This window comes from Gouania willdenowi, chromosome 16 (assembly GCF_900634775.1).
Source record: "Gouania willdenowi chromosome 16, fGouWil2.1, whole genome shotgun sequence".
Lineage (NCBI taxonomy): Eukaryota > Metazoa > Chordata > Actinopteri > Blenniiformes > Gobiesocidae > Gouania > Gouania willdenowi.
Window position 1 is genome coordinate 17764974 of NC_041059.1, and position 27556 is coordinate 17792529.

The window sequence follows — 27556 nt, forward strand, 5'->3', positions numbered from 1 at the left end:
AATACAGTTCAGTCTTGGTCCCATTCCAGGCGTGAGATGACCGGAAATGATAAAAACTATAGAAATAAATCTATTCAGGAGCCACTAAATCAGTGTTTTTCAACCTTGGGGTTAGGACCACATGTGGGGGGTGACATTTGAAACATTGTATCATTAAAACAACACACAATCTTAAACAACTATTTCTATACTTTCAAATCGAGTTCAACTAAAATGCAGTTAAAAAAAAAATTAAAAAAAAATATCTGAGCTACAAACATGATCAAAAACTAGTGCTAGAAAAAAACTTCTTTGGGGTCGCCAGAAATTTTTGAGATGAAGATGGGGTCACGATCTAAAAAAGGTTGAGAACCACTGCACTAAATACTGTTTCTTTCAATTTATCTATAAAATGAGATTCTTTAAAATGTGTGTTATCACTCGTTCATTCCATTAATATGCTCCATTGTTGTTTTTAAATAGTTTTCTAAGCAAAATGTTGTAGTCGGACAAACGGGGTACTTGGATTCAGAAATAAGAGAAAGGGGGTACGTGAGCTTAAAAGTTCAAGAACTAGGGTGACCATATTTTGACTTGGACCGACCTCGGCATCCTGAAAGTACTCTACGTTTTCTTGAATCTACTTTGTAACGGCAAAATACAATACATAAGTTGTTAATGTCCATTAGGTTTAAAAATTCATTTTTCTCTTTATAACAAAAACCTAAAAAATGACTGAAATCTATCACCTTTATTATGCATTAAAACAATCTGTCCTTGCAAAATCTCATATATACTTTTTTAAAATCTCTCAATCATTGAAACAATGTGAAACGTCTCCTCCTAGAAATAAAAAAAATGAAATAAAAACTTCCTATAGACTAAGTTTCTCCCAGTGGCCCCTTCATTTCCCTTTCTGAACCTCCATGAAGGTTTTATCATCTAGGACGATCTTCCTGCAGATATTTTTTATTTAAATCCACCAGTATTCGGTCTCTTTTAATCCAGCTTGGACTTAAGTCTCTCTTCTCTCTGCTGCATGTGACGATTTTGTTAAAACAAAGCGGCATCTTTAATGATTCCGTCTCGTGTTAGTAAAATTTCCTTATTGACATGATACTGTAAAGAGCAAACTTGTGAAATTTCTCTAATAGAGCAAATATCAGCAGAGTTACGGTAATTTAAATCAACGTGTTCCCCAAGATGCGTTCAGGGACCCTTGGAAAAAACTGACATTTTGATGAGTTTGAAAAATCTGGCCGGACAAGACGTAAAAAGAGGACATGTCTGGGTAAAATCAGACGTACGGTCACCCTAGTGTTAGCGAACTCCAGTGTGTGAAGGTTTCTACTTTGATGGGGCTATTTTGCTCACACCTGTGCTTTGTTGGCTGTGAGGCTCTTTTCTGCTGACTAGCCACATCATGGATCCCTATAGTGTGGAGGGCGTAATGCATAGCAGAGATAAATGAATAACCCCTGAGCTAACAGATTTGAAGCAGCCACCACACTACTCATTATCTACACAGATAACCTGAATATACGCAGTATTATTTTCCACTTTGTTGACAAATTTTATGTTTCCTCACACACTTGCTCGCACCAATTTCCTAATATATTGTTTCTTTTTTGGTAAAAGGTTTATACGCATCTCCATGTGATCGAGGAGAGGATGAATCAGAGTCTGGCTCTGCTGTACAAAGATCCTATGCTCGCTGAGGAGCTGCACTCTGACATTCGTAAGTGAAACTACTTCTTTTCTTCCTTGTTCTCCTTCAGTAGTCACGATTAATTATTTTATTTCTTTTCCGATCTATAGAGGAGCTGGTCAAAGCTGAGCGAGGAGACATCAGTGAGTTGATGACTACTTCCTTTTCTGAGACCCGCACCACTGAGGAACTTCTGCCAGCAGAGAGCGAGGAGGAGAAGGATGATGAAGAGGAAGAGGAGCGAGCCTTCCAGAACAGGCCTTATCCTCCACGGATTGGTACATACCCACTAAATACTCATCAAGTCACCTACTATAGTCTGAACACAAAAAAAAACTGACCTTAAGGCATTTATAACAGACATTTATTAATAATCCATCTCTCCCTCTTTTTTTCAGATCTGCAGGCTAATAAGAAAGGTGGGATGGCTTTCACTAAATTGCTGTTTTCTAAGTTTTGCTTCACATCAAATGTTGTAAATGTATTTGTCTCTACTGACTGTTTTCAGAAGATGAGTATGATTACACCACGTCTGAGAAAGGACCTACTGATGAATATGAGGAAAAGGTAAGATCTGTGTTATTTTAGCCAACCTGCAAGGTGAGATTATACCTATGCATCTATGCTGAACTCTATCCATTTGTACTTAGACACAATCATTTTGGTGTTATATATGTATTCTTTATCCTTACACAATTATTTGTCTCTTAGATCAACACTTCTGCAGAACTCAAGCAGGTAGTCAAGCCTAATGAGATTGCAAGAGATGAACTGGTAAGAGTGCGTGTGTGTGCGTGCGTGTGCGTGCGTGCGTCTGTGTCTGTCCTTTAATTCCACATGTTTTTATCTGCCCTTTCATAGCAACCCGATGCCTTGGAGACATTCAACCGCGGCGCCATGGTGGGCTTGCTGGTGGTAGCCGTGGCAATCGCCATGGTGATGGTCATCAGTCTGCTGCTGGTGCGCAGGAAGCCATACGGCACCATCAGCCATGGGATTGTTGAGGTATGCCCCCCCCCCCACTAGACCGTTAAATTAAAGTCTAATAGTAGCACAGTGACGATCACTGTTTGAAGGGCCTTTAAAGGCTTTTTCTTCTCCTACATTAACACAACCATTTTTAACGGCAATGATGAATGCAGATTGACAGCTTGTTGTCTATTGTTGTCTTTTTTTATAATATGCATCAAGATCTGTAAAACATTAGTGGTAAATTTTAGGCAGAAGTCTTGCGGCTATTTAAAGAAAAGTCTATAAATACAGGAGGAAGATACATTTAATTACTGTTATTGAAGTGTAACACAAATCTACCATCACACCTTAGTTAACAACAACTATGACGAACATTAGGAGTTACATGGGATGTAGACATATATCTTGTAATAAAAAAAATACAGTAGGAAATGTTACATCTAATATATTTAACACAACCAATACTAACTCAGATAATCAAAGTGAATTAATTATTGAAAAACATAGAAAACAAGGCCATATTGTATGATTTATAATAACCAAATTAATATATTAAACAATCAAAAAATGTTCTAACTTAACACTAAATTTAAATAAAATAAAATAAAGCATCCAGTATACTCTATACTCTATACAAGATGAAGGGAACAGGATCGTCCAAGTGACTATTTTATTTGTGTCTGCCTGTCGGTGCCTATCGCCTTCCTTCATTAAACATGACAAAACAGCACTAAACAGCTGGACATGGCTTTGAAATCAAGGATTCTTAGGAATCGTTTGTCCAGTAGCAACGTGATGTTTTTAACAGCACGAATGTGGTTCATTCAGCACCAAACAATGTCAATGGATTGTGCAAACACTCTCATTACCTGTCGGTCTAATGCTGCAGGTCAGAGCAAAATTCTCACAAGAACTCAAATAAATGTCCTCCCCGTCAGATGTCAAAACAGGATGAATTGATGACAGTGACAGTAAATTCAGTTTCTAAATATTGATGGAGGAGGAAAAAAATTGACAGAAAGGGCACTTTTCTCATTCAGGGCTAAAGTGCTGGTGTTTGAGCACCACTAGGGGTCAACCTGTGCATGTGCCTCAGTAATAAAATACATTTTTTATTTTGCCATCTGCACTCTCTGCTTCAGCCTAGAGCCCCTAGTAATCCTACCTTTAATCCACCTTTGGGTACATTCTGTCATTCCTGTGCACTGATTCTTGTTAACCAATCCTACACTCATTCATTTAATATTCAGCTAAAATATAGTCTGATTTGGTGCACGATGTGAGTTTGTTGAGCTCCTGTTGTTTTTCCCACTGCAGGTCGACCCCATGTTGACACCGGAAGAACGACAGCTCAACAAAATGCAAAACCACGGCTACGAAAACCCCACCTACAAATTCTTCGAGCAGATGAACTGAAGCCAACACATCACGCCTGAACCTCTCCCCCCACCAACTCCCACCCTCACCCATTCCTCCTTACAGCAGTGTCCCAGCTTCACTCCCTATTCAGGAATTACAATGTGCAAATACAAATTGAATAATATAAGTGAGGCGTACACCCCAAACTCAATGTCAAAGGCCATCGATATCAAACGAGGGAGAATACAATAATATGAAAAATTCACATCAGCTAATGTAATAATAGCCTGAAGAGTTTTTTTTTTTTTCATTAGCCGTACCATTGCATCTCTGAAAGCTTCACCCCAACGCAGCGGCATGACCTGACTCATCGCTCCTCTTTACTGACTGAATTCGAACAGTGCTTAATGCTTTTCTGTATGATTACCTTTTTTGTTCAAATTGGACCATATTTTCATATACAGGTGTTAAGGAGAGTGAATGATTGCCGAATAAGATAATAGAGAACTCATTCATTCAAAGCCATGCTGTGATAAAAGTCAATGATCCCGATTACCTCCACAAGCTAATGTAATGTGGGACAATCCCAATAACATCAGGACAATGAACATTTTTTGTCAGAATGTAGAGGCGCCTACTTTGAATATGAGGCATTAGAGCTTTGATTAAAAATCACAAATTTTATTTTAAATGGAAAAGAAAACACACCAAACATTAGAGCGTGTACATCAGTCACCTTGTCTGCAAATTCTGATGATCTAATCTCAATAAAACCATGATTTATTTGGCAAAATATACCAAATATTTAATTTTGCTTCATTAGTCCATGATGATTTGTTTATTTGTTGTGCGATCTAAAAGAGCCGTGAAAACAGAATAGCAACAAAGCCTGTTTCTTTTACGGAAAGCATGACAACTTGGTGTATGATGCTGCTGTATTTATTTGTGTCGTTCCCGTCATGGCTTTTGACAAGTCAGAAATGTAACGATTTAAAAGGGACACTGTAAATAACGTAGGAAACACACACTACTAGATGTAGACGTTTCTCTGATTAATTTGCATTGATGTAATGGAATAATACATTAAAAAAAAAAACACACACACACACACATAGTATATTGTGCTGTAATGAGATGGAGAAACATTTTCCTAACATGGCTGATTGAAAACGGACTGTTGTAAAAACCAGCACAAGACAACGACACAGCAACTACTTTCTGAATGTATTTAAGGTATAGACGTCAAGATTTTATCCTCTTTTCAGTAGCGCATAATTCCTCTCGTAGACCCGAGTAATAGTAGTGAAGTCAACATTGCTTTAAACAGACTATACATGACTGATGCCCATCTGTGTAGCAGCCTATTCATCCTCGCATTGGAGAGCTGGACATGAGATGCACCACATAATGAGGGCACACATAGAGTGAAGTGATGAATGGCACCTCTGACATGGTCGTAGTAGTAGTAAACCCTCACTGTTTGTCCCTGAATCGTGTCATTATTAAAGTTGGAAGCTCTTGAGGACATTGTTCAGTTTCCCTTGTCTGTTAAAAAGCACTGAATGACTCATTATAGTTGTCAGAGGATCAACATAGCACGCAGTAGACTGAGTTTAAAAAGGGATTGTCCCTTTTCCTCCGAGCTGAGTGCTACCTGAGTCTGACTTGATTTAGTCACGACTGTCAAACTGTCCGTGGCTAAGAATGGTCCCTCTGTGGGACGTTGCTATTGGTTCATTGGTCTTTACTGCTTTAGATAATCCATTGATTCCATACCAAAATCATGGTGTATTTATTTACCATCTTCTTCTTTTCTGTGTGTCTATGCGTGCGCGCGTGTATGTGAAAACTTGCATTTGATCATTGCGAGGAAAAACCTATTATGGGGACCATGTTGGGTTTTTTTTTTTTGTTTTTTTTGTATATTTTCTTTGGAGCGTTCACTGGTCGAGCAGGTTAGCTGCAGGTTGTGCTCGTGTTATGACGGATTAAGACAAGTCATAGCCCTTTGTATAATTTGTACAGCTACATTAGTGAATGGAAAAAAAAACTTGTATGTTCACAGTTTTCTGTCAGTTGATCTTGTAATGATACTACTGAAACCATAGATGAGAATAAGCTTGCCTGTGTTTTCCCAAAACCACCGAGGGTTTCCTACCAGCATTTAGCAGACTTTAGAATGGTGTATACTGTAGTTACTCCAATCACAGTTGTATTCAAAGTCTAAATTCTAGACTCCTTTGTTTGGTCTGTCTCCTTACACCCCAATGAAATATAAACAATGTTATTGAGATTTTAATTGCTGCATTATCGCCTTTTACAATGCTGTGTTTTGGATGTAATTACTCAGTATTTTTTATTTTGATGTAATTATCAGTTGGATCCAGGGTCATGCTTTTCACATGTAATGTAACTTTAGAAGCTTGTATGAGGAAAACACTGACAGGATTTTCCAACGTTTGAAAATGTGACATATAGACAGACATATAGGACCACTCCCTAATTGACAAGGAGTGGCACAAAGCACAAGTCGAACCAAATTACTGCATTTGTGTACAGGTTAGTGAATGTTAGACATGAAATCTCTGGTTTAAATTACACTGTGTAAATCTATTGATGTTGATAGCGTTCTTCATGGAGCTGTTCTTCATTTGCAATGAGAACCAAAGATGCGCTCGTCGAGTAAACAGACGGAAAATATAATTTGGCAAGGAAATGTTTTCTGTGTAACTGTAGTGCAAGCTATCTGATAAATTCAACTGGTCAAAGTAAAAATTAATGTAATAAAAGGAATGACCCATAACAACTGTCTAGACTTCTTTTTTAATGCATATCATCATAAATGCACAAAGCTTGTCAAACTAACAAAGGAAACCTGCAGAGGGCTTAAACATGTCACTTGTGTAACATAATTAGCAAACATCAATTAACCTTTTTTTCCTGCACAGATGCTACTTTTTCATTGTGTTCCTGTTAAAGGGACGGTATTGTTTAAAAAAAAAAAAAAAAAAAAAAACACTTTATAATGGTTTTGCTCACAGTGCTATACTTCCATTTCGCCTTATTCAGAGGGACACAGTTGAAAAAGTTCTGTTACCTCCCTCTCTTGTTATTCCACATTTCGTAAAAGAAGTCAGCTTTAAATGGGCGAGTTGGATTTTCCCCGCTACTTGACGTCACCTAGCGGAAACTCCTCCTCCTGACAATCCTGGCTCCGCCTATACCCTATTTAAGAATATTAGCTTCGCCCTCTCAAACTAGCTCACAGCTAAAACACTGTGGTTTAATATAGAATATACATTATATTTTATTGTCATATAGTATGTGAAGCTACATACACAAAATGTGTTCTCTGCCTTTAACCCCTCCCTGAGGAACAGTGGGCAGCCATGGTGTAGCAGAGACGTTCCATTTTTAGTATCCGTTATATCGCCTCTTATCACCTTTGACTTAATCTGACATTTTTTTGTGACACAATACCACGCAGCGGTTGGACAAAACAAATGATTATCACCTTAAATGCACTATTCCTGTAGTTAATAGAGATGAGCAGGAGAAGAAAGTGATTTTGCAGCTTAACACTCCGGTGAGTGTTTGAAGCAGTGATAAACAGCCTGAAGCGCTGAGACGGCCTCACAATCACAACAGCCGCTTAAATAGCCATGTGTTTTACTGTAATGCGTGTATTGGTGATCATTGGTGATCACTGATCTCCCGCGAAAGAGCGAGGCATGAAGTCTGGGTCTACAGACACACCTACTCATCAATATGCATAAGTAGGCCTCAAAACAGCCCGTTTCTAGAACTATTCAGAAAGTGACTTTTCAGAGGGCTAAAACTCTGGAAAACAGGCGAGTTTGGGAAAATAAACCTCAAATACTATGTTGTTGAGGTTCTTAGGACAAATGGAGATGGGTGAAAAATAGCATAATTACACCCCTTTAATGTTATTGATCACTGTTACGGCCCCCTCCAGGATGTTAGACCACAAGGACTGAAGGGCTGCAACATAAGACGCTGGACGGAAATCAAAGGTTTAAAAAAGTTCTTAAAAGTATCAATAGAACAAAATAAAAGGGACTGGAGATCCTGGCCAAGCTGAACAAGACACTGAGCCAACCCTATACAGGGCCGTCGACCCAGAATTCATCCTCTAAACTACAAAAAAATAACTAAACATTTAAACCTACATGAACATGACGAAATGACTACCAGAAATCACCAGTCCAAACTAAAATATCAAACGTACAAAGATGTCGAGTGGAGAGCTGATGTCTGCTGCTGGTCTGATGTTGTGGCTCCCTCTTCTTCTGGTCCTCTCAGACCTTTATAGAGCTCCTCCTCCCTCGCTACCTGATTGCTGATGTGAATCAGGTGTATTAGATGAGAGGGAGGAAGGGCAGGTTGAGAGGCCATGAGGCACCAGCCGTGACAATCACAATCTTGAGATAAAATGAACAATTTTGCTCAGATGTATATTACACATGAACACTGTGACGGAGCAGCGCCGTCACTAACCGAGCAGCAGCGCACGCACGCACACACACACACACACAAACACGTCACACACATTCTCTTTCTCCCCCCCGTATTTCTCCTCACATCATGCATTTAACTCATCTCCTTCTTCCCCAACTGTTGCTAGAGTCAGCCAGGGGTGCACACTTGACTGTTCTAGGCTTCACCTGCTGCACAAACATTCACACATTCTCACACACACACACACACACACGGAAACTCTTACCGGTGACATGACGTCACTGAGCAGCTGACGGACAAAAGGGGGCGGAGTTAACTAAGGGATTATGTAAGGCAGTAGCGCAGGGTGGGAGATCATGTGATCAGGGGTTATTTTGTCTTAATTGTTTTTACATTTATATGGGGATTAATTTAGGATGTGATTTGAAAAATGCATTTAGTTTTTAGGAAAATCGGTTATCATTTGAAAAGGATGTGAATATTGTTTTTGTTTGTATTCCTTAATAATTGTTTTTGGTATAATTTAAACCACACCCATGGGAGGGGCTAACCTGTTAAAAGCAGTGTAGGAAGCTGCATAGAGGGCAGTCTTTCTCTGGAGGTGCATGTGGGAGCAATGTACCTGGACATTTCTGAAAGCCTCTCAGCTGGAAGTAGAGCTGGGACCAGGTTGTGGTTTTTTTTTTTTCTCTTGATGTAAATATTTGTGTTCCACTGTAAATATTGAGCACCGGCACCATTTTTGGAAAAATAAATGAAAGTCGACTTGCCATATGGATGGTCGTGGTTCTTCTTTTTGAACGAAAATCGAACCCCGCCACAAACACTAGAAGAAAAAGCTGTGTAATCTATTCTGGTTCTGGTGCTTGTAACAGACTTTAAGAGCCTTGGTTTTGAAAAGCGTGTAAATCTAGGCCCTGTGTAGAGTTTGTTTGATCTTTGCACTGTTTTCCTTCCATTTTCCAAAAATCGGTATGTTAAGTTGATTGTTGTCTCTAATCTACTGCCCACCTACAATAGCACCAGCAGACCCCAACCACCCTGTGCTATATTAACCTTCATTTTCTTTTCACAAAACTTAACAAGCTCTGATTAGTTTACTCAGGATGCTATTTTGCATGTACAGCATTATCAATGATGTCAACCATAGTTAAAGTCTAACTAAACCCCTGGTTTTGGCTGATTATGGGCGGGGCTCCTGGAGCGGTTAAGACACACCCGATCTATACGATCAAATCTCCAAAGAAAAATCTAGGCTATATGCTAACTACCTACTCAATACTCACTTTTATGCTAAAACAATTGATAATAAAAAAATAAATAAAATGAATATGATAAAATGAAATACTATGAAATATCAACAGTTGGACTAGAATCAATCAACAACTCTACTTAATATCCAAAAAGATTTGTTTTCAACAGAAACAATATAAATTTGAGGTTCAGTTACTCTTTAAGCTCGACTAATGCTTAAATTCGGAGTACATTTACTCAAATTTGGTAGCTATTGCAGTAAACCAGTAAAGTACACTTTACTGGTGAAGCAAAAAGTGTCACTAGTACTGCTAGTGGGGCAAAACATGTCACTAGTGAGCATTATATGGTAGTAGTTGGAAAATCAAATTTAGGCTTGCTTTTGGCTTTTGAAAACGTTACAACCAATCACGTTGCTGGATTTGGTTATAATTCCTCTTATGTCATTTGCATAAGGTCTACCAGCAAAACTTGCGGCTTAATTTTGAGCTTCCTAGTTTAGATTTTGAGTTGTATTTGTAAATAAAAATGTAGTTCTACTAATGAAGGTTTTCAGCGCACTAGTGCATGAGTAGACCTTACTGGTAAAGTCAAAACGTCTACTAGTAGAACATTTTGTGTTACTAGTACTACTAGTAGACAATTTAGAATTTTAAAATATGTTAGTACAAATTAAACATTTTACAAGGTTTACCCGTGCACTAGCAAACCAAAATTGAGTTCGTGTACCCCAAATTTGAGCACTGGTTGATATCAGTGATATCAAATTTATGCTCAAACTGCTTTCTGTCTACTTGTATTTTGTGAATGAGCGGACTGAAACTTGCATGAAATACATGACATCTTTAAAAGTCAAATTGATTTTGTTCTCCTCATACATCACAACTACATTATTTATGTACTTTGTGAATTAAATGACGTTAAATGACGACAGGAATGCTGTTCTTGTCAAATCAAGCTTCAGTCATTCAATCACTTAAGAAAACAAAGTCACATATTGGTAACATGTATTTTATGCTTTGTGCATATTCACATATCCTCCATCTAGAGATGGTCTGACTCTCCAGAGAGTTGAAGATAAAACAAGCATGGCCCTTGAGGCAAAGCATTAGCCCAACCCTTAGAATAGAATGAATCACTTTCAAGCATCAAGCTTCAAGAGTATTTAGGTCTTTGTGTTATTTCTGTGAAGAACAAATTACTTCACTTCCCTTGTTAGAAGAAAAAAAAAGTTACCCAACTACATTTTATTAACCTGTATTCACTAGTACCTGTTCACCTGAAAGTCACAAGTAGAAGCCCCACACTTCCATCCCCCACAAACCTCGTCACAAATTACACAGAAGGCTCATCTTACATTGATTTCTTCCGAACCACAACCCTGACGGGTAGTCCTTTATGCAGATGACTGTGAAAGGTCTGTGTGGCTGTACAGTGACAGTTTGCCATTGATGCCTCGAGCACACATCAGTCATCTCAATAGTGGTTCCTCTGAAGTCAGCAGCTCTCATATAAAGCACCTGTGGTAAAGCACCACTCGCATCAACCCCGACTTTAAACGTCTCACCATCTTTTTCTTTGCTTTTTTTTTTTTGTTTACTTCAGTCACACTTTGATTCATTCAACAAAACAACATGACAAAACCCTTAGTAGATGGAGATAAACCCCAACGACAGTAGATCAAAGAAGGTATCGCATGTGGGGGGTTTCTTTGGTGTACTGCAACGTTTCACACACACATACGCAGCATCAACCCTTTCAAGATCAACAAGTATAAGGTCTGGACAATTATTGCTTTACCACACAAAAATCAGTGAGTCAACATCAATGGTAGCTTTCGTGTCGTTTGGGGGGGACCAAGACTTCTGATATTACTGGAAGAAGAAGCTCTCTGTATCAAAGGTGAGAAGCTCCCCCCTCACATTGTGTAAGATGACATTTAGGTGTTTGTATCATGCAAATTTCTTACGTTGGATGAGATGACTTCAGTAGACCAGGGGTTTAATCATCGGCAAAGAACCACAAAACGGTTCCAAATGTCAGCGGGAACCAATGTTTAAATATTTGTCTGTTCAAACCAACACACAGAGTAATGGACAAAGGTTCAATGATGGCAAGTTATAGTGTTTCTAATGTGGAGTGGTGATATGTGTTGGGCAGTTGTCTATGAGTGAAAAGTATTCTGGAGGAAATCACTTAGAAGATGAAAAAAAAACAGTTTTGTTCTTTAAAATACCACAGAAGTTCAAACCTGTGAATACAAGGAAACTGCATTGTGGTTAGAACAGCAAGCATCTCCCCTGATTATAGAGGGAGGGCATTAAAGATACAACGAAGCTATACATAACAAGCTACTTTTTTCATAAGTAAGAAAGAAAAAAATATATCATGTTGTGGTTAGCCTTTCTGCCTTCCAGGAAAAAATAGGTTTTTTTTTCCAAAGTAGATTTTTCATCATAAAACCTCAAGAAGGAACAATACCTGTAATCACTGCACTATTCTGCTGTAGAGGGAAATATGATGGTCACATGTAAGCCAAACTTAGGACATTTCACAGATTCCAGCTAATAAGCGTGAGCCTGCCATGTTGTTCTTACGTCAGGCGTACACTTTCTGCTCCCATAGAAAGTCAATAGTGAAGTAGCATTTCAATCTGACGTACGAGAACTTAGTCAAATGTCATCTATAGTTCTTTGTTATTCCTGAAAAAAAACCAAGTTGAATCTGTCTGCTACGAAGAACAGTCGGCATTAATGAGCAGCAGTCCATCATGGTTGCCTGTATTTACAACACGCACCCTGGAGCTCTTCTACTCTTTTTCATACCGTCTACGAAACAGAGTTGGAACTGTCGCCCCCTGAGGTCACAGATTTTTTTGGGTCACGGATATTTTCGATCAAATTTTGGTAAAAAAAAAAAAAAACAAGTCTACATTGACTTTTTTTTTTTTTTACTGATTTTTCGAACAACCCAAAGCAGCACAAATTGTCATTTTGACTGAAAAAGCTGCTAAATGTTCCTGAAAGCTTCACTGCTATAGAACCCAATGGCAAGGCAAGGCAAATTTAATTGTGTAGCGCATTTCATACACAAGGCAACTCAATGTGCTTTACATGATAAAACATTCAATTGTTTAAAATCAATAAGAACATTTAAAATCATCAGTAAAATCAACTAAAATCATCAGTAAAATCAATTAAAATCATCAGTAAAATCAATTAAAATCATCAACAATGGGCTAAAAGGGGCGATTGGCATCATAATGTTTAAATCAAAGTTAAAGGCACTCTTTTTCTCAACTGCGTATGATTGAGAGGGAGATGTTGTTGTTGATGTAACGTGTTAAATGATTTTCAAATGATTTAAATTTTTTCCGCCTTTAATGTTCTTATAGATTTTAAGCTGTTGAATGTTTTCTGTTGCACTTTTTGATCATGTAAAGCACACTGAGTTGCCTTGTGTATGAAATGCGCTATACAAATACATTTGCCTTGCCTTGCCTTGTCATCAGTGATGTCATTTCAACATGACGGGCGCACAGGTTCTAAAACGGTAAAGTAGTCCCATTTTTAAAAGTTAATAAAACTAATATGGTGCAAAATAATGTGTTTTGTTAGGCGTAGATCTTCAAATAACATTTGAAAGGTTTATGCCACATTTATAAAAACAGCGGAGGATCACTTTAAAACCAAATGGAGTTTGGTGAAAAATAACTATGACCTCCACAAGCGGACATTTAAAAAAAAATAAAAAAAAATTGAATATTCAACTTCTAAATCACCTCTCATTAATATAAAGGTTAAAATTATAGTCTTCCAGATGAGCGATCGGGCATGCTGCTCTATAATCAGTAGTAGACTGAACAAGTTATCGTTCTGTTGATCTCACAATGTTTTCTGCTGTTACAGCTGTGGGGGAATCTTTGGAAATCATATACTTCCCTCGCACAAAGGTCTAGTTCCATGTCAGACTGCATCCACTGCAAAAACAGGCCAACAGTAGTCTGCACAAACTGTTGAAAATTCATGATTCGTGATTGGCAACTTTCAACAAAATGTAACCCCAAAACTACTGAAAATTATAAAGTCAATCATTTTACTGTCCTACACAAACGATCAACACAGATTTTTGATTTCTCAAAAGAATTGAGCCAACAGTGCAGTGTTGTAAACCTACTTGCAAATTCTTGCTCGATACATTTTCAATGTTCATTTAAAAATTCCGCGTAGAAGATTTTTGGAAAATCTCAAAATTGTTATGCTCTCGAGGTGCAATTTGTGTATTTTTGGAAATCTTTCCTAATAAATGTAATTTTGACAGCTGTTAGCCACACGCTACAGCTGCTGTATTGCACACATGCGACTGGCTTATTCATTTTGTGAAGCTGTACATTCAACATTTCCATAAGCCAATCAGCTCAGTGACATAGAATCATTTTATTGGTGCTGAAGATTTTGAGTTTAAGCCTTAATTCATGAAACATTTCCATTTTTCCTTCAAATTGATGCACATGACCTATACTTTAACAGTTGTCTATTTGTTTGTCTGTAGAATGACTGACGGCCATGAGCTGTTTAAGGTGCACCATATCCTGCACTGTGAGTAACCTGAGTGAAGCTCCAACACCCAACACGATCTATATACAGAAGCATTTTCAGGTTGTCACATTGATATCTGATGTACTGAAATATTATTATAGCTTTGTCTGTTTTGAGGCTGCAGAGCGCTGTATTTCCGGCCAACGCTCACAGTCTCTGAGGTGATGTTTTTCTCAGTAAAGGACTGTGGATTAATGCACTGACCAAATAAACTGCAGCAGAGGAACTCGTGTACAGCAGATATAGCCTTACAGTGCAACACAGGACCAAACCCAAAACCACTGTCCTCAATATTTTTACTTTCTGTCAACATGACACGCACACACACACAGACACACGGCGTACTTTCACATAATGTATTTTTTGTTTATGCACTCGAGAGAAAAAAACTAAAATATCTTGCAATTGTTTCTGCTGTACAATAGTTATTTTCCTGCATGGTAGGAGATAAATAAAACTTGGTTTAAAATGGAAAAGTTGCTCATTTTTAACTGCATGTAATAAGCCCCATAAAGAGGTCATTAGGAGAGAAAATCTCATTTTCAAGAGGTGGGACTTTAAAATCAAAGAGGAAACCACCTACAAACATGTCCCTTTACTAGTCACGGCACAGCTTCAATGCAGCGTAGCTCTTCATTGTTCCCCAGACAAACGTTCACTCATCACTGGTAAGTGTGTTATTCATGTGGCTCAATGCTTCTTATGTTTACAACACTTGAGCGCAACACAGGATGTCACCTACTGAGCTTGTATTTGTTTGTTTTCCACTGTATATGATCGAGTAGGGATACTACCGTACACTGTAAATTCTGGAGTTGTTCAAACCAAGTTTCTTCTGTGGCTCAGTTATTTAAATGTAGGCTCAGTCAGGCTAACTGTGGGTTTATGCTCTGTGAAAGGGCGCTCAACTCTGACACAAGGTTATTTCCCAGTGAAGGCTTTGATATTATATCCTCAGTGTGTCAAAAGTCTGCTTCAGTGTTATTAATCTGTCCAGTGTTTGCATCTGCTCCGGCTCGCTGGGATTAGCTCCAGCAAGGTAAAGTGGGTATAGAAGGCGACGGCGACAAACACACAAAGGATTTAGAAACCGTAGCAAAGGGCAGAAGCTGAAATTTGGAAAAAATTTAAAAAGCCTCCCAAAATTGTATTTAATTTACTTTATTTGCTAAATTTCAATCACTGTTAGAAAACATTTAAAAAAATAATACCACCCGATTGATGTGTAATTCATACTGAAATAGATGCTCACCGCATGACTTTTGAATCTCTGTAGAACGTTTTTATTATCGCATTGAAGTAACATCAAAATATTTCATTACTAATCATATCAAAGGATGTTTTATCAATAGAAATGTTAAGTTATTCACTAAAATTGCAAATAAAGACACTTGTGTCATGTTTATGACATTTTCATTTAGATACATTTGGGACTGTGATATTGTTCGATGTAAATGGAGAATCTATGTTGGTTTGCATTCTCATGAAAGCAATAAATAAATACATAAATAAAATAAAAAACTGAATTGTTTTTCGGTGATGTCTAATTTATTTGATTATCCTTTAAAGGAATGTAAAGTAATGCTATCTTTTTCTCAATAATATTGCTTCAAAACTTATAGAAATAATAACTGGATTTGCACATGATTAACAATGTAGCGTATTTGATTTATGCACAAACAAAAAAAAAGCCTTTATTGTCAATATCCATGCCAATACAATGACGGAAAGCTGCACCTGAAATGTGCCCAGTATAAAAATTCACATTCACTCAATAAAGGATGGAAGTTTAAACAACAACATATGACTAAAAAAAGTAGCAATACATTTAAAACCTATGTAAAAAAATTAGACGAAATTACAACAACAATGAATGGAGCTGTAATAACACTGTAATAAATATTTTAATAAGCACATTTTTAAATTTAAAAATAAATTCTCAAACAGGTTGTGACTGCATTTGTTTTAATTTTCTTTATTTGTCAAAGACAATTCAATGCGCTTTACACCAGTGGTTCTCAACTGGTCTCACCCTGGGACCCACATTTTGCCACGGTCATTAAATCGCACCCCACTTTTTTTAAGAATTCAACCAACCAAATTTAGTTTTTCAAAAAAAAGCTGTGGAAAACACACACATAATCTTTTTTTAAAACATAAATCTATATATTTTCTTGTGCAACATGCATTTCACAGCATGCCTGTCAAAAGAAAACGTTTCTTTCAAAATAAAAGACAAGTCCAACACGAGAGACATTAAGTATTTATTTATTGTTGACCAGCTGTCCGCAACACACCCAGTACAGGTCCCGACCCACCAGTTGATAATCAATGCTTTGCACAATTGAAAGTGCAACACTTAGAAAACATAAAACAAACTTTGAAAATCAACAATAAAACTAATTTGAAAAAAGTCACACTTAGTCATAGATTTAAAAATATAGAATAGAGAAAATGTAAACAGAGTTTAATTTTAAAAAGAGGGAGATTGTTATTTTATCCATTTGAGATGAATTTGCATGAAAAAACGCATTTAGTGTTTCATTGGTTTTAAATTACCCTTACATTTTAAATTAATAATATTATAATATGAATATCTCTAGAATTTTTTTTGTATTGCACAATATTGTCGTATATCTTTCAACCTTTATTTAAATGAGCATCAATAGGGTGTTTTTTTGTTGTTGTTTTTTTAATTTACATCTAACAATGTTTTTTCATTAGTTTACTTTTTTTTAAATTTTATTTTAGAGAACGCTTAAAGTGTAACTTTCCAGTCAGGCTAAGCGTCAGTAAAAACAGATCCATCGGGTATCAACCACGTGCATACAATCATCAAAATCATGATAAACATCTGTGGGTGTGCAGATACCGGTGAGCAGACATCCGTCAGCGTCAGCCTACGGCTACGATTACTTTGCTATCTTTATGATTTAAAATCTATCACAAAAAAAATCGATGTCAATTACACACAAACTTGTGCAGATCACATCTACACTCTCGCTTATTTGCTTGTGATCAAGATCAGCCATATTGTTGTTGATCAATATTTACTCGTGCTTACGCATGTGTACAGTCTTTAGTCATAGTTTCATATCATATGCGAAGCCTTGTGGGTTTGTGCATGTACGCTTTTGAATATCACTGCTTGCAAAATGCAGATTTCCACACATCAGACACTTGTACATGATGGAAGATGAGGCTTTAGAGTTGAGCAAATAAACTTATTAAATAAATAACAAAGAATGACATTCATATGACTGGTATTTAGCTTTTCAATTAACCCTAACCAGTCGACGCAGATGGCTGCCACCTCTGAACCTGGTGTTAAAAGGGAGTTTTTTTCTCCCCACTGTAGCTAATGCATGTTCATGTGGATTTGCTGGGTGTTTTCTAAAGTATTTTATATTTTGTTAGCACTTCAAGATGACTATTGTTGTCATCATTATCAGCATGCTTTATTTCAGACTCAGGAGTCCATGTTAAAAACATAGACACATTTAGTATTCACAAGATAAAAGGACATGCATATAAAATAAAGTAAAAATAAAGTATAGTTATTATAAAAGACAATTATACCAATTCATCTTTATTTATATAGCGCAAATTACAACAAAGGTCATCTCATAGCGCTATCAAAATATGAAATTCATAATAAGGAAAAAAAAATAAAATCCACATGAACAAGTATTTAGCAAAAGTGGAAAGAAAAAACTCTTAACAGGAAGAAATCTCCAGCAGAACCAGGTTCAGAGGTGACAGCCATCTGCTGTGACTGGTTGGGGTTAGTGGGCAGAAGGACCAACAGAACAGGATAGAGAGAGAGAACATCAGAGTGTCCCAGACTAGTTGAGCTGTGAACCACATAAAAATGAACTGCCATCATCAGCTTCACGACACCTGAAACAGAGCAAAGAGAGAAGGGCGAGGAGAAAGCACTGACTGCAGAAAAACATGATACCGTATTATAAAGTCAGCCGGCCTTGGCCTTGGGCCTCACTCCCAGTGGCCTAGTCAGCACTTATTATGAAGGCAGGAATCTTTTCCCGTTTATTGGTAAACTAACGGCGACTCCAAGGTCTGTAAATGCGACTGTTTGCTGACGAGCCCATGTATGCTTTAGCGGCTAGGTTTTGTTATGATTCAGTCCTGTTTATGTGGACTGTAAATCATAACCAGCTACATCAGAATTCAAATTTCTCTCAGTTTATTGCACCAGTAAGTGCGACCGTTTACAGACGAGCCCATGTCTGCTCTAGCGGTTATGTTATGATGCCTCCACAAAGATGACTGGATGATGGAATTCTGAGACTTCCTTGTAATCTGCGCTATATAAATAAAAGTTGAATTGAACTGTAATACCTGATACTTTAGGGAGCTTAAAATAAAAAATATATAACTCAGAACAAGCACCCCAAAATATTCCTTTTGCCAATGAGGTTCCATAACTTACAACATGAACAGTGATAGTACACAATATTATTTTTGTTTTTTTATCTAGAACATCAGAAATGATCCGAATCAAGAACTCTCAGTACTTCCACTTCCTGCAGCAGGCGGATGCTTTACGGCGCTCAGGGCTGCTTTGTGACGCCGTCATCTCAGTGAAGACTCAGACTTTCCGAGCTCATCGATTAGTCCTGGCCTGTGCCAGCAGGACTTTGGCCCAGCATCTCACACAAGGAGACAGAGTCACACAGGTCCACTGCACTCTGGACTGTTTCTCCCCACACACCTTCCAGCAGGTTCTGGACTTCACCTACACTCAGGCCCTCCATGTGTCAGCAAATGACCTGCCTCTGCTGCTACAGGCTGCTCAGCTCCTGCAGATGCCTCTGTTGGAGGACGAGTGCCAAAGGCAACTGGATTCTCTCCATTGCAGCGGCAAAGAGCAGAGCAAAGGAAAAGAATTTATAGAAGTCAAGGAGGAAAAAGAAAACACAAACATGGAGGAAAAGCAAGAAGAACAAGAAGAAAGACTAGCTAATAAAGATCTCCAGGAAAGATCTTCACCAGCGGAGAACAGTGATAATGTTGTTGTGGAATATATCGAACCTGTGGTTAATTCCAATAACATCAACTGTTTACCATTCACAAGAAAAAAGTCCCATTCGTTAGCTGAGTCAGAACCAGTGTGCAGTAGAGACAGTGTCATCGCAAGGCCGACCAGCAGCATCTCCTCCTTCTCCTCTCCCTGGACTTTATCTACAGACATGTGGGAGTCAGTGAGTTCTCTGAGGAGAACAGCAGAGAGCTACTCCAACATGGTTACAGCTACTCCCCATCAGCCCATTAGCCCCTTCTCTGCAGCACAGCCATTCTCTCCATCATCACCTCACATGTTTCCTCTGCTCAGCTCCCGACTTCCAACTCCTGTTCAGAGTTCATCTGTTAGTTACTCAGGCCTTCGTCCACATTACAAACAAAACCTGCTCATTGGATCAACGCGGATTGGCAGCATCATCAACAAAGGCCTGCTGAAGAGAAAAAAGCCCAGCCAGAGAGAGGTCACCAAGAATGTCCAGAGGAATGAGCCCAGGTGAGCTAATGTTATTTAATATTCATCATAGCGGTAATACAGTCACATTTTGACTTGTTTTAAATGCTTGTGTCAAAGTATGGGACACTACCTGCAAAACACCTTTCAATCACTAAGCACACTACCATCCATATAGTAGTACATTATGAACACACCAATATAGTGTTTTAAAAATCACACACCTTAAAGCTTGGGGATCTAATACAATTTAAGATGAACAGATAATGCATAAAGCAAAAAATAAACAGCTACCGGTAAACGTACAAAAACATGTTCACAGATGAACAGAATTACTTTTTTTTTCCATTTTATAGAGATTTCTGTTGAGATATATTTGTTTTCGTTTTCAATTTTTTTTTTTTTTATTTGTTTGAAATACATGAATAAACAAGAAAATTAATGTCATTTCAATAACAGAGCAGGCTCAGGGTGCAGCACTATGGGCCACTTCTCCTTTTCCGACATATACTGTAGCTCTCATTTGCTTATTTGTTTTTTTGCACACAACACGCTACAGTACCTGACCTGACTCACCACTATGAATAATGATCAATAAAAGTGATTCACTTTCCAAAGTGATCAGATGAACCTGTTAGCCACTTTTAGTGGGCATTCTCTAAACATTCTGCGTACGGTAGTTTACAGTATAGTGTTTTGGCTTGTGTTAAAGGAACAGATTGTGCTTGAATGTAAAGTTTGCAGAGTATCAATCATGCACAGTGACTTTGTCTCTTGTTTTGTTGGAATCTTTAGCAAATTATTTAGCTTTATAAAGTGTGAAACAGTCGCGTAATGAGAAGGCAAGTTCAGGGAAGGCCCCTTACTTTCCCTCCTCCTTTGAGAAATGCAAGATTTTCCACCGACAGTCGTTCTGAGCGTCTGAGGTAACACACAGAGGTCTAAAGAGTACTGATATATCCTACTCAAGTAGAACTACTGTTATTTGATTGAAAATGTACTCAAGTACAAGTAAGTCATACATTAAATACTCAAGTACAAGTAAAAAGAAGCTCAAATAAATAGTACTCGAAGTAAAAGTTACTAGTTACTTTCACTCCACTTTCACTTATTTTTGGTAATAAATCTTTCCACAGTTCCCTTTCATACAGTAAACATATGTATGAACTTAAAAAGGAATAGATGAAATCTTGCACAAGAGGAGCTTTTAAACGTTTAAATACAATAAAACCAAAAAATTCAATTCAAAATAAAACAAATTCTCAGGCTCTGGCTACATTTATGAACTCTAAAACTGAGAAATGCTGTTTTGGTGCCGTGCTTTACTTTCAATCTGATTGGTCGGCTACGATGTGATACATTTGAATGTTGTCTGGTTGTTTCATTTTACCTAATTTCACAATGGCCGTTTATCATTTTAAAACCAAAAGTTCCCTTGAATGCAGTCAACATCTCATGTATACACTTAAAAAGAGATTACATTTTGCACAATTGGAACTTAATGTATTATTCATATTTAGGAGTGTGATGATATCTCGATATGGTGATATATCGCAATATTTTTTCCGCACAATCGATTATCGATATGCTCCCACTAAGTATCGATTTTTTTTAATCTATTTTCTCAAATTTTTTTTTTTTTTCAAAACCTTTTCTGCTTTTTCACTAAAATGTGCAGATACGTCCTCACAGAAATTATGTCACTGTTTGTTGAAGGAACCAATATATTGTTTACTGGAATATTGCACTATAATGGCTTCACTGGTAAGAAAGACCCTATTTTTTGTTTACAGAAAGATACGTATTCGTTTACATTGGTATGTTGACACTTATTTACAGAAATGTTGCACTAAATAGTGTCACTGTTCATAGGACATTTTTTCAATTTATTGTCTTTCAGAGATATAAAATAAAAATTGTATTTTTTCGCTTAATCTTTTTTTTTCTTGTTATGTCAGATTATCGTAGATTAATTTCTGACCAAATATATCAATAATCGCAGTATGTTCATATCGTGAGATAATCGTATATCGTATCGTGAGGTACCAAGAGGTTCCCACCCCTATTCATATTAATATTATTAATTCAAAATAAAACATTCTAAGGCTCTCACAATAGCTACATTTATGCACTGTAAAACAGTGTCATGCCACATGTGCCATGTGGGTAACAACAGAATAGGTAGAAACCACAACCTGAACCAAACACAGTGGCTGGGCTTTAATCAGAAATGGTAGGACTAAGAACATAGGGATTATGTTCAACGTGGCATGAAACGGAAATAAAAAAAAATAATCATAAAAAATAATAATTTACTCAGTACTTCTTTTAAAATGTACTTAAGTGCAAGTTAAACTACTGATTTAGAAATATACTCAAAAAAGTACAAGTACCCATAAAAGCAACTCAATTATAGTAACATGAGTATCCAATACTTTCACCTCTGCTTGTAGTCAGCAAACACACATCACCTCACATTGTCTTCACTTACCAATCTAATGTGATGTGGTTTTGTTGTCAGTATGTTTCTGAGAATAAAAATCCTCATTTACAGTTTACTCAAAGTCTCCAAAAGCAACGCAGAGAGTGAGAGACAATGTGAGCCCCACAGTACTGATAAACCTAATGACTCAGCGCTACCAGATTCAGCGTCCTCACAAACAGGTAAGGATACAAATCCAGGTTGAAGAACATCGACATTTTTAATGCTGTTTTATAAGTTTATGAGTGGGTGTGTCGTGACCTCCAACTCTGGCGGACTTCAGTGAGTGTCGCTACAAACAAAAAGAGCTGTGGTTTAGAAAGTTTGGTGCAGCGTGAGCAACGGTGTGGTTAGATTCAGCGGCACACACTGTACAGTCTGTACTGCAACGTGACAGCTGTTTGTTCGTTGGCATGAATAAAGTTTCACATGTTCACAATAAACCAAGACACACCATCAGATGCATATATTTGTTCATGCAATGAAGCTGAAGAAAAAAATGTTAATCTGATTTAAGATAAATTCTTAAAGTATCTTCTTCATGCTTGGTCAGATTAGACCCTGAGACCCCTGCTTTAGCTCGACCATAAAAGCACAATGAAAAGCACATTTTCACCGTGCTTTATAAGCCAACTAGTACACTCAACAGACCACATCATGTTATGTTCAGTTTTGTGGTTTATTCTGTCAATTTCCCCCACTACAGTATCTTCAGCATCCTGTCACTACCAACACGCTCTCGTTTCCATGTGAGAAACCCTAGAGAATTAAGAGCAACGTGAAAAGCTTGAACGTTGCTAGATTAACCTCAAAATCACACCTTTGACCATTTCTTAAAAAGGGCCATGCATGCAGGCTGAAAAACACTGTTTAGTAACACATTTGCCTTTGACAAAAAAAAAAAAAAAAGACTCGGTAAAATTTTGTATAAAATACTCTGGAAAATATTTGACTAAATTAGAATACATTAAATGAATGAATAAATCAGTGTTTTTTAACACATTTTTTAAATGTAAATAAATTACTATAAAATAAAATAATCTTATATAATGTGAGTTTCAATGCCCGACAATAAAGATATATGTGTAACTAATTTCCATTTCAAGTAACTAATCATAATAAACACACTGTAAACCTGAATATGTTACCAGAACTCAATTTTTTCAAGTTGATCAACTTAAAAGTCAGAACTTAAGAAGTCGGATGACTGGATTATTGTACTTTTTTTTTTTAATAACAGTTAAATTAAAGTGCTATATTTATTAAGCTTATTTTTTTAAATAAAAACAGAAACAACAGAAATAATTGTTCTTTGCATGCAATTACTTAATTCTATTAGGTTGTATTTCAGTTGTGTTTTTGAGTTTTGCTTACTTATAAACAAATATAGTTCCATTTACTGAAAATATATTAGTAGAAGTAACTCAAAGAAGGAAGAACACGTTACACCAGCTTGACATAACAAAGTTAGGAGAACTTTTTCTATAACTTTGAATATAAAACTACTTAATCTATTTAATTACTTTGAACATGCAGGTTTACAGTGCATGATATGATATTTACTGTTGCAGTCAACAATTATTCTCAGTGTGTTTCTATTGTTTACAGATAGTTGTGCCAGTTGTCATTGTGGACGTGGCGACGTGAGCCAATCACAGTCCAGAAGAGACGTCAAAGGAGAAAAGCCCCATCAGTGCCGCCACTGCCCAAAGACGTTTAGTCTGAAGCATCAGCTGGACACACACCACCGGGTTCACACTGGTAAGCACTTCCTCAACCAGGATCAATCCTTTAAAGGACAGTCGTCGGATTGGGAAGCGTCCATCTTTGAGTTTTTGCAATCACTGCTGTTATAACACAAGTTAAATATGAACTATATTTATATTATCTTATTATTATTATTATTGTATTTTTATTTTATTTCATTATTATTATTATTATTATTATTACTATTATTATTATCTTGTTATTTTTATTTAGTTTGCACATATTAGTCTAACTACTCTTATATTTATGTTTATACTTCTTTTTTCTTTTATTTTTCTTTATTTTATTTATTTTTCTTTATTCTAGTTGATTGTTATTATTTAATGTTACACTACCTGAGAGAGCACAGGTCACCAAAAGAAATTCCTCGTGTGTATTCATTCACCCCTGGCCAATAAAGTTGATTCTGATTCTGAACTAAACCAGAACATTTTTCAGTGTTACAGTGGCTACAGTCTGAAGTCAGATCTACACGACATTCTCAAACATGATCAGTTGAAAGATTTTCAAGGAAATAGCTGATTTTAAAGAGCTACACCGCAGTGGTATCAGAATTAGTCTGATGCAGAGTGAGTCTGGTGTGTCTAAATGGTCTATGATCAACCTGGATGCAGGTACATTTTCCATTACCGCCTACATCTTCCACAGTCAACGTCTGACATTATTCCACTTGATTTTGTAAAGATCACTGGTTAAAAATGTGAAACTTGCACCAACAAACTGAAAATACAATGAGCATCACATCTGTTAAAAAATGTGTCCAAGACCAAAAACTAAGATTATACCCCACAACCAAAATAGCTGAATGTTAACCACTCCTTCCATTGACCCACCCTAACTCCTCCTTCCCTGTTCCTTTTCCCCTTACCAAGGTGTGTAACACTGCCCTCTTTTTTAAAACCTTCCCTCTAATAAAGTTTATCTTTCCCTTCCTTGGGGAGTGCTAGTGATGGTCACAATTATGCAATGAAATTATTGTATTTGAATGATTTGTATGTACAATCTCAGTACATGACACTGGCACTCATTTCTAATATAGTTCAGAGATTGGCTCTTTTAGTATGAAATATTATAGAAGAGATTACCGAGTGTAAAAAAAAAAATACTCCAACATTTTTGTTTGAAATGTTAATTTATGGCCAACTTAAGGACAACAATCCTTTAGTAAAAGTCGATATTGCTTAACTGTGACTGAACTATGATGCACATACAATAATCTATTTATTTTTGCCTATTGTAAATTCCTGATTATTTGTCTATGCATCACAGCAGAAAGCACTGACTACCCAGGAACTATGTTGTTGTGGATTTTACATGTTCTTACTATGCTTGATTTTGATTGGTTGATTCCCTGACTGACAGGCTGTGAATTGAAACGCCCCTCTGGGATAAATGGAGCCGTTGAATTGATTTATGCATATCAAACTGACATGAGTTGGACTCGTCTTTCTGTCTCTGACATCCCTTCTTTTACTCCTTCCACAGGAGAGAAACCCTTTGAGTGCCGTCTGTGTGGTCAGCGCTCTCGGGACTACTCAGCCATGATCAAACACCTGCGGACTCACGGTGGAGCTTCGCCCTATCAGTGCACGGTGTGTCTGGAGTTCTGCAACAGCCTGGTGGCTATGCAGAAGCACATTAGAAACCACGCAGTGCACGACTTTCCCCCGGACTGGAGCATCAGCTGCACTTACCTGTACATCTCACACATTTGAGCCACGTCACTCTCCGTCGCCAGGTTGTTCACAGCTGTAGCACGTGCAGTGGCGGCCGGCCAATAGAGGGCGCTAGGGCGCCGCCCCACCACTCAGCACATTAGCTTGAGTAAGACATAAAAGTTAATAATTAATTTAAAAAACCTATGAAACAAAGTTATATCTGTATTTATACAGTCAGAAAAATAAATATAATATAAATAATAATGATGTGTAAAGTTGTTTTGTTCATCTGCGTCTGATTGGTGACGTGTATCCTCCTTGGGGCGCACTGATAAGCCTTTTCACACCCGCTCTGGTTCAGTACTTCCGCATGAGGTCAAAGGTCAAGAGGGATAAGGCGTGTCTGACAGAGATTTAGATGATTTTTTCCCGTTGAAGCGTTGATTCCTTGAAAGATTTTTTTGCGTAAACGTGGTATCGGTCTTCGAGGCATAAAGACCGAATTAGCTGCTAAAGCTAGTCCTGCGCACGAGCTAAAAAATCTGGTTTTTCCTGACATTTCAAACTGTTTCAGCTGATGGCGTTAACTCCAGTTCACTTATTGACCTGTTCATTTTGTGCACTTCCTTCAAATTTGTAAATTAATAGGTTAATAATAATAATCATGGACCTGGTTAGTGAATGGTGGACTGCATAAATTTACCTTTTCAAAGTGAGAACTCAGACTGTCCTTTTCACATTCGGAAATCTCGCTTGTCCCATCAATAATATTAATACATTTTATTTATAAGCGCTTTAAAAAAAAAAACTCACTTTAAAACAATAACACAAATAAAATAAAAAAAAACCCAACAACAATAAAGTAAATACAGAAAATACATAACAATAGAAAAGTTGAAAGCCTGTAGAAGGAGTGGAAAAGTGCTCGGATCAGCCAAAATCGGCATCAGCGAAAAACTCTGGACACCTCCACGAGTCCGAATATGTGTAATATTGATAATTTGAACACTATTAAAACACTAACGATCTCTGGAATAACATTAAAAACGCTGTTAGGTAAATATCAACAGAGTGGATGAGCTTCTTTATGTTTATATCCCTCTTGACCTATGAACCCTCAGGGTCGCACATGCGCAGTTTCAGAGTGTGAAACGGCTTATCTTTAACTCTCGTTAAAGGTGCAGTCCGTAATTTTCAGAACCCTCCCTCCCCGCTGCTCTCTTGCCCTCCCTCCCATCTTTCCAAAGTCCCTCTCTCAGAGGAGCTAACAAGCTAACGTTAGCCCGACAGCAACATCACAGTAATATAACATGCACTCTTAAAAGCATATTACTGCAGCGCTTCTCTCTCTCAATGTGCACACACCAATCTATCAGCAGCACCAGTGTAACAACACAGTGTCACTCACAGCAGCCCACACGGAGGCTGCAGTGATAGCAGCGCGCACACAAACAAACAACACATGCACTACAGAGTTCTAGTGTAACAATTACAAATCAAACATAATAATTCTGCTTTCCTTGCCTACCTGCCAGCCCTGCATGGATAAAGACATGTAGGACTCATTTAAAGCACTTTTCAGAGAAGGCAAAGAAACATGAACAAACTAAATGTGATGACTTCAAATCTTGAATATGTCCATATTTTGTAAACTAGGTCTTAAATTATATTTTGTATGGTCTTCAATTATGGATAATAATTTACCACTTCCTTTCTCACCCCCGTTTGTATCCAATTACTTGTTAAACTAACTAAAACAAAACCAAAAACAATATGTAAAATCTGAAAAACAAATTAAATTAA

The 27556-nt window shown here is 37.3% G+C and overlaps 2 protein-coding genes across 3 annotated transcripts in view; both read left to right on the forward strand.

Annotated features, from left to right (window-relative positions):
• The window catches only part of aplp1 (amyloid beta (A4) precursor-like protein 1), a 46299-nt gene extending 39478 nt beyond the window's left edge, over positions 1-6821 (forward strand). The window contains exons 11-17 of the mRNA XM_028470146.1: positions 1618-1717; positions 1798-1965; positions 2086-2106; positions 2196-2254; positions 2399-2461; positions 2549-2692; positions 3977-6821. Coding sequence (XP_028325947.1) covers positions 1618-1717; positions 1798-1965; positions 2086-2106; positions 2196-2254; positions 2399-2461; positions 2549-2692; positions 3977-4075 — 654 coding nt within the window. The 3' untranslated portion in view covers positions 4076-6821. The remainder of the gene's footprint in view (positions 1-1617; positions 1718-1797; positions 1966-2085; positions 2107-2195; positions 2255-2398; positions 2462-2548; positions 2693-3976) is intronic.
• Positions 6822-11529: 4708 nt separating this feature from the next.
• On the forward strand, positions 11530-25875 carry zbtb32 (zinc finger and BTB domain containing 32). 2 transcript variants are annotated; one of them, XM_028470168.1, is made up of 6 exons: positions 11530-11653; positions 14303-14349; positions 18851-19888; positions 22401-22510; positions 23937-24089; positions 25581-25875. In XM_028470168.1, the coding sequence occupies exons 3-6, from the start codon at positions 18861-18863 to the stop codon at positions 25808-25810; spliced, it is 1521 nt and encodes a 506-aa protein (XP_028325969.1). In that variant the 5' UTR covers positions 11530-11653; positions 14303-14349; positions 18851-18860; the 3' UTR covers positions 25811-25875. The 2 variants fall into 2 exon arrangements, with proteins under 2 accessions (XP_028325969.1, XP_028325967.1); XM_028470166.1 differs by lacking the exons at positions 11530-11653; positions 14303-14349 and adding an exon at positions 14957-15017.
• Positions 25876-27556: the final 1681 nt, after the last annotated feature.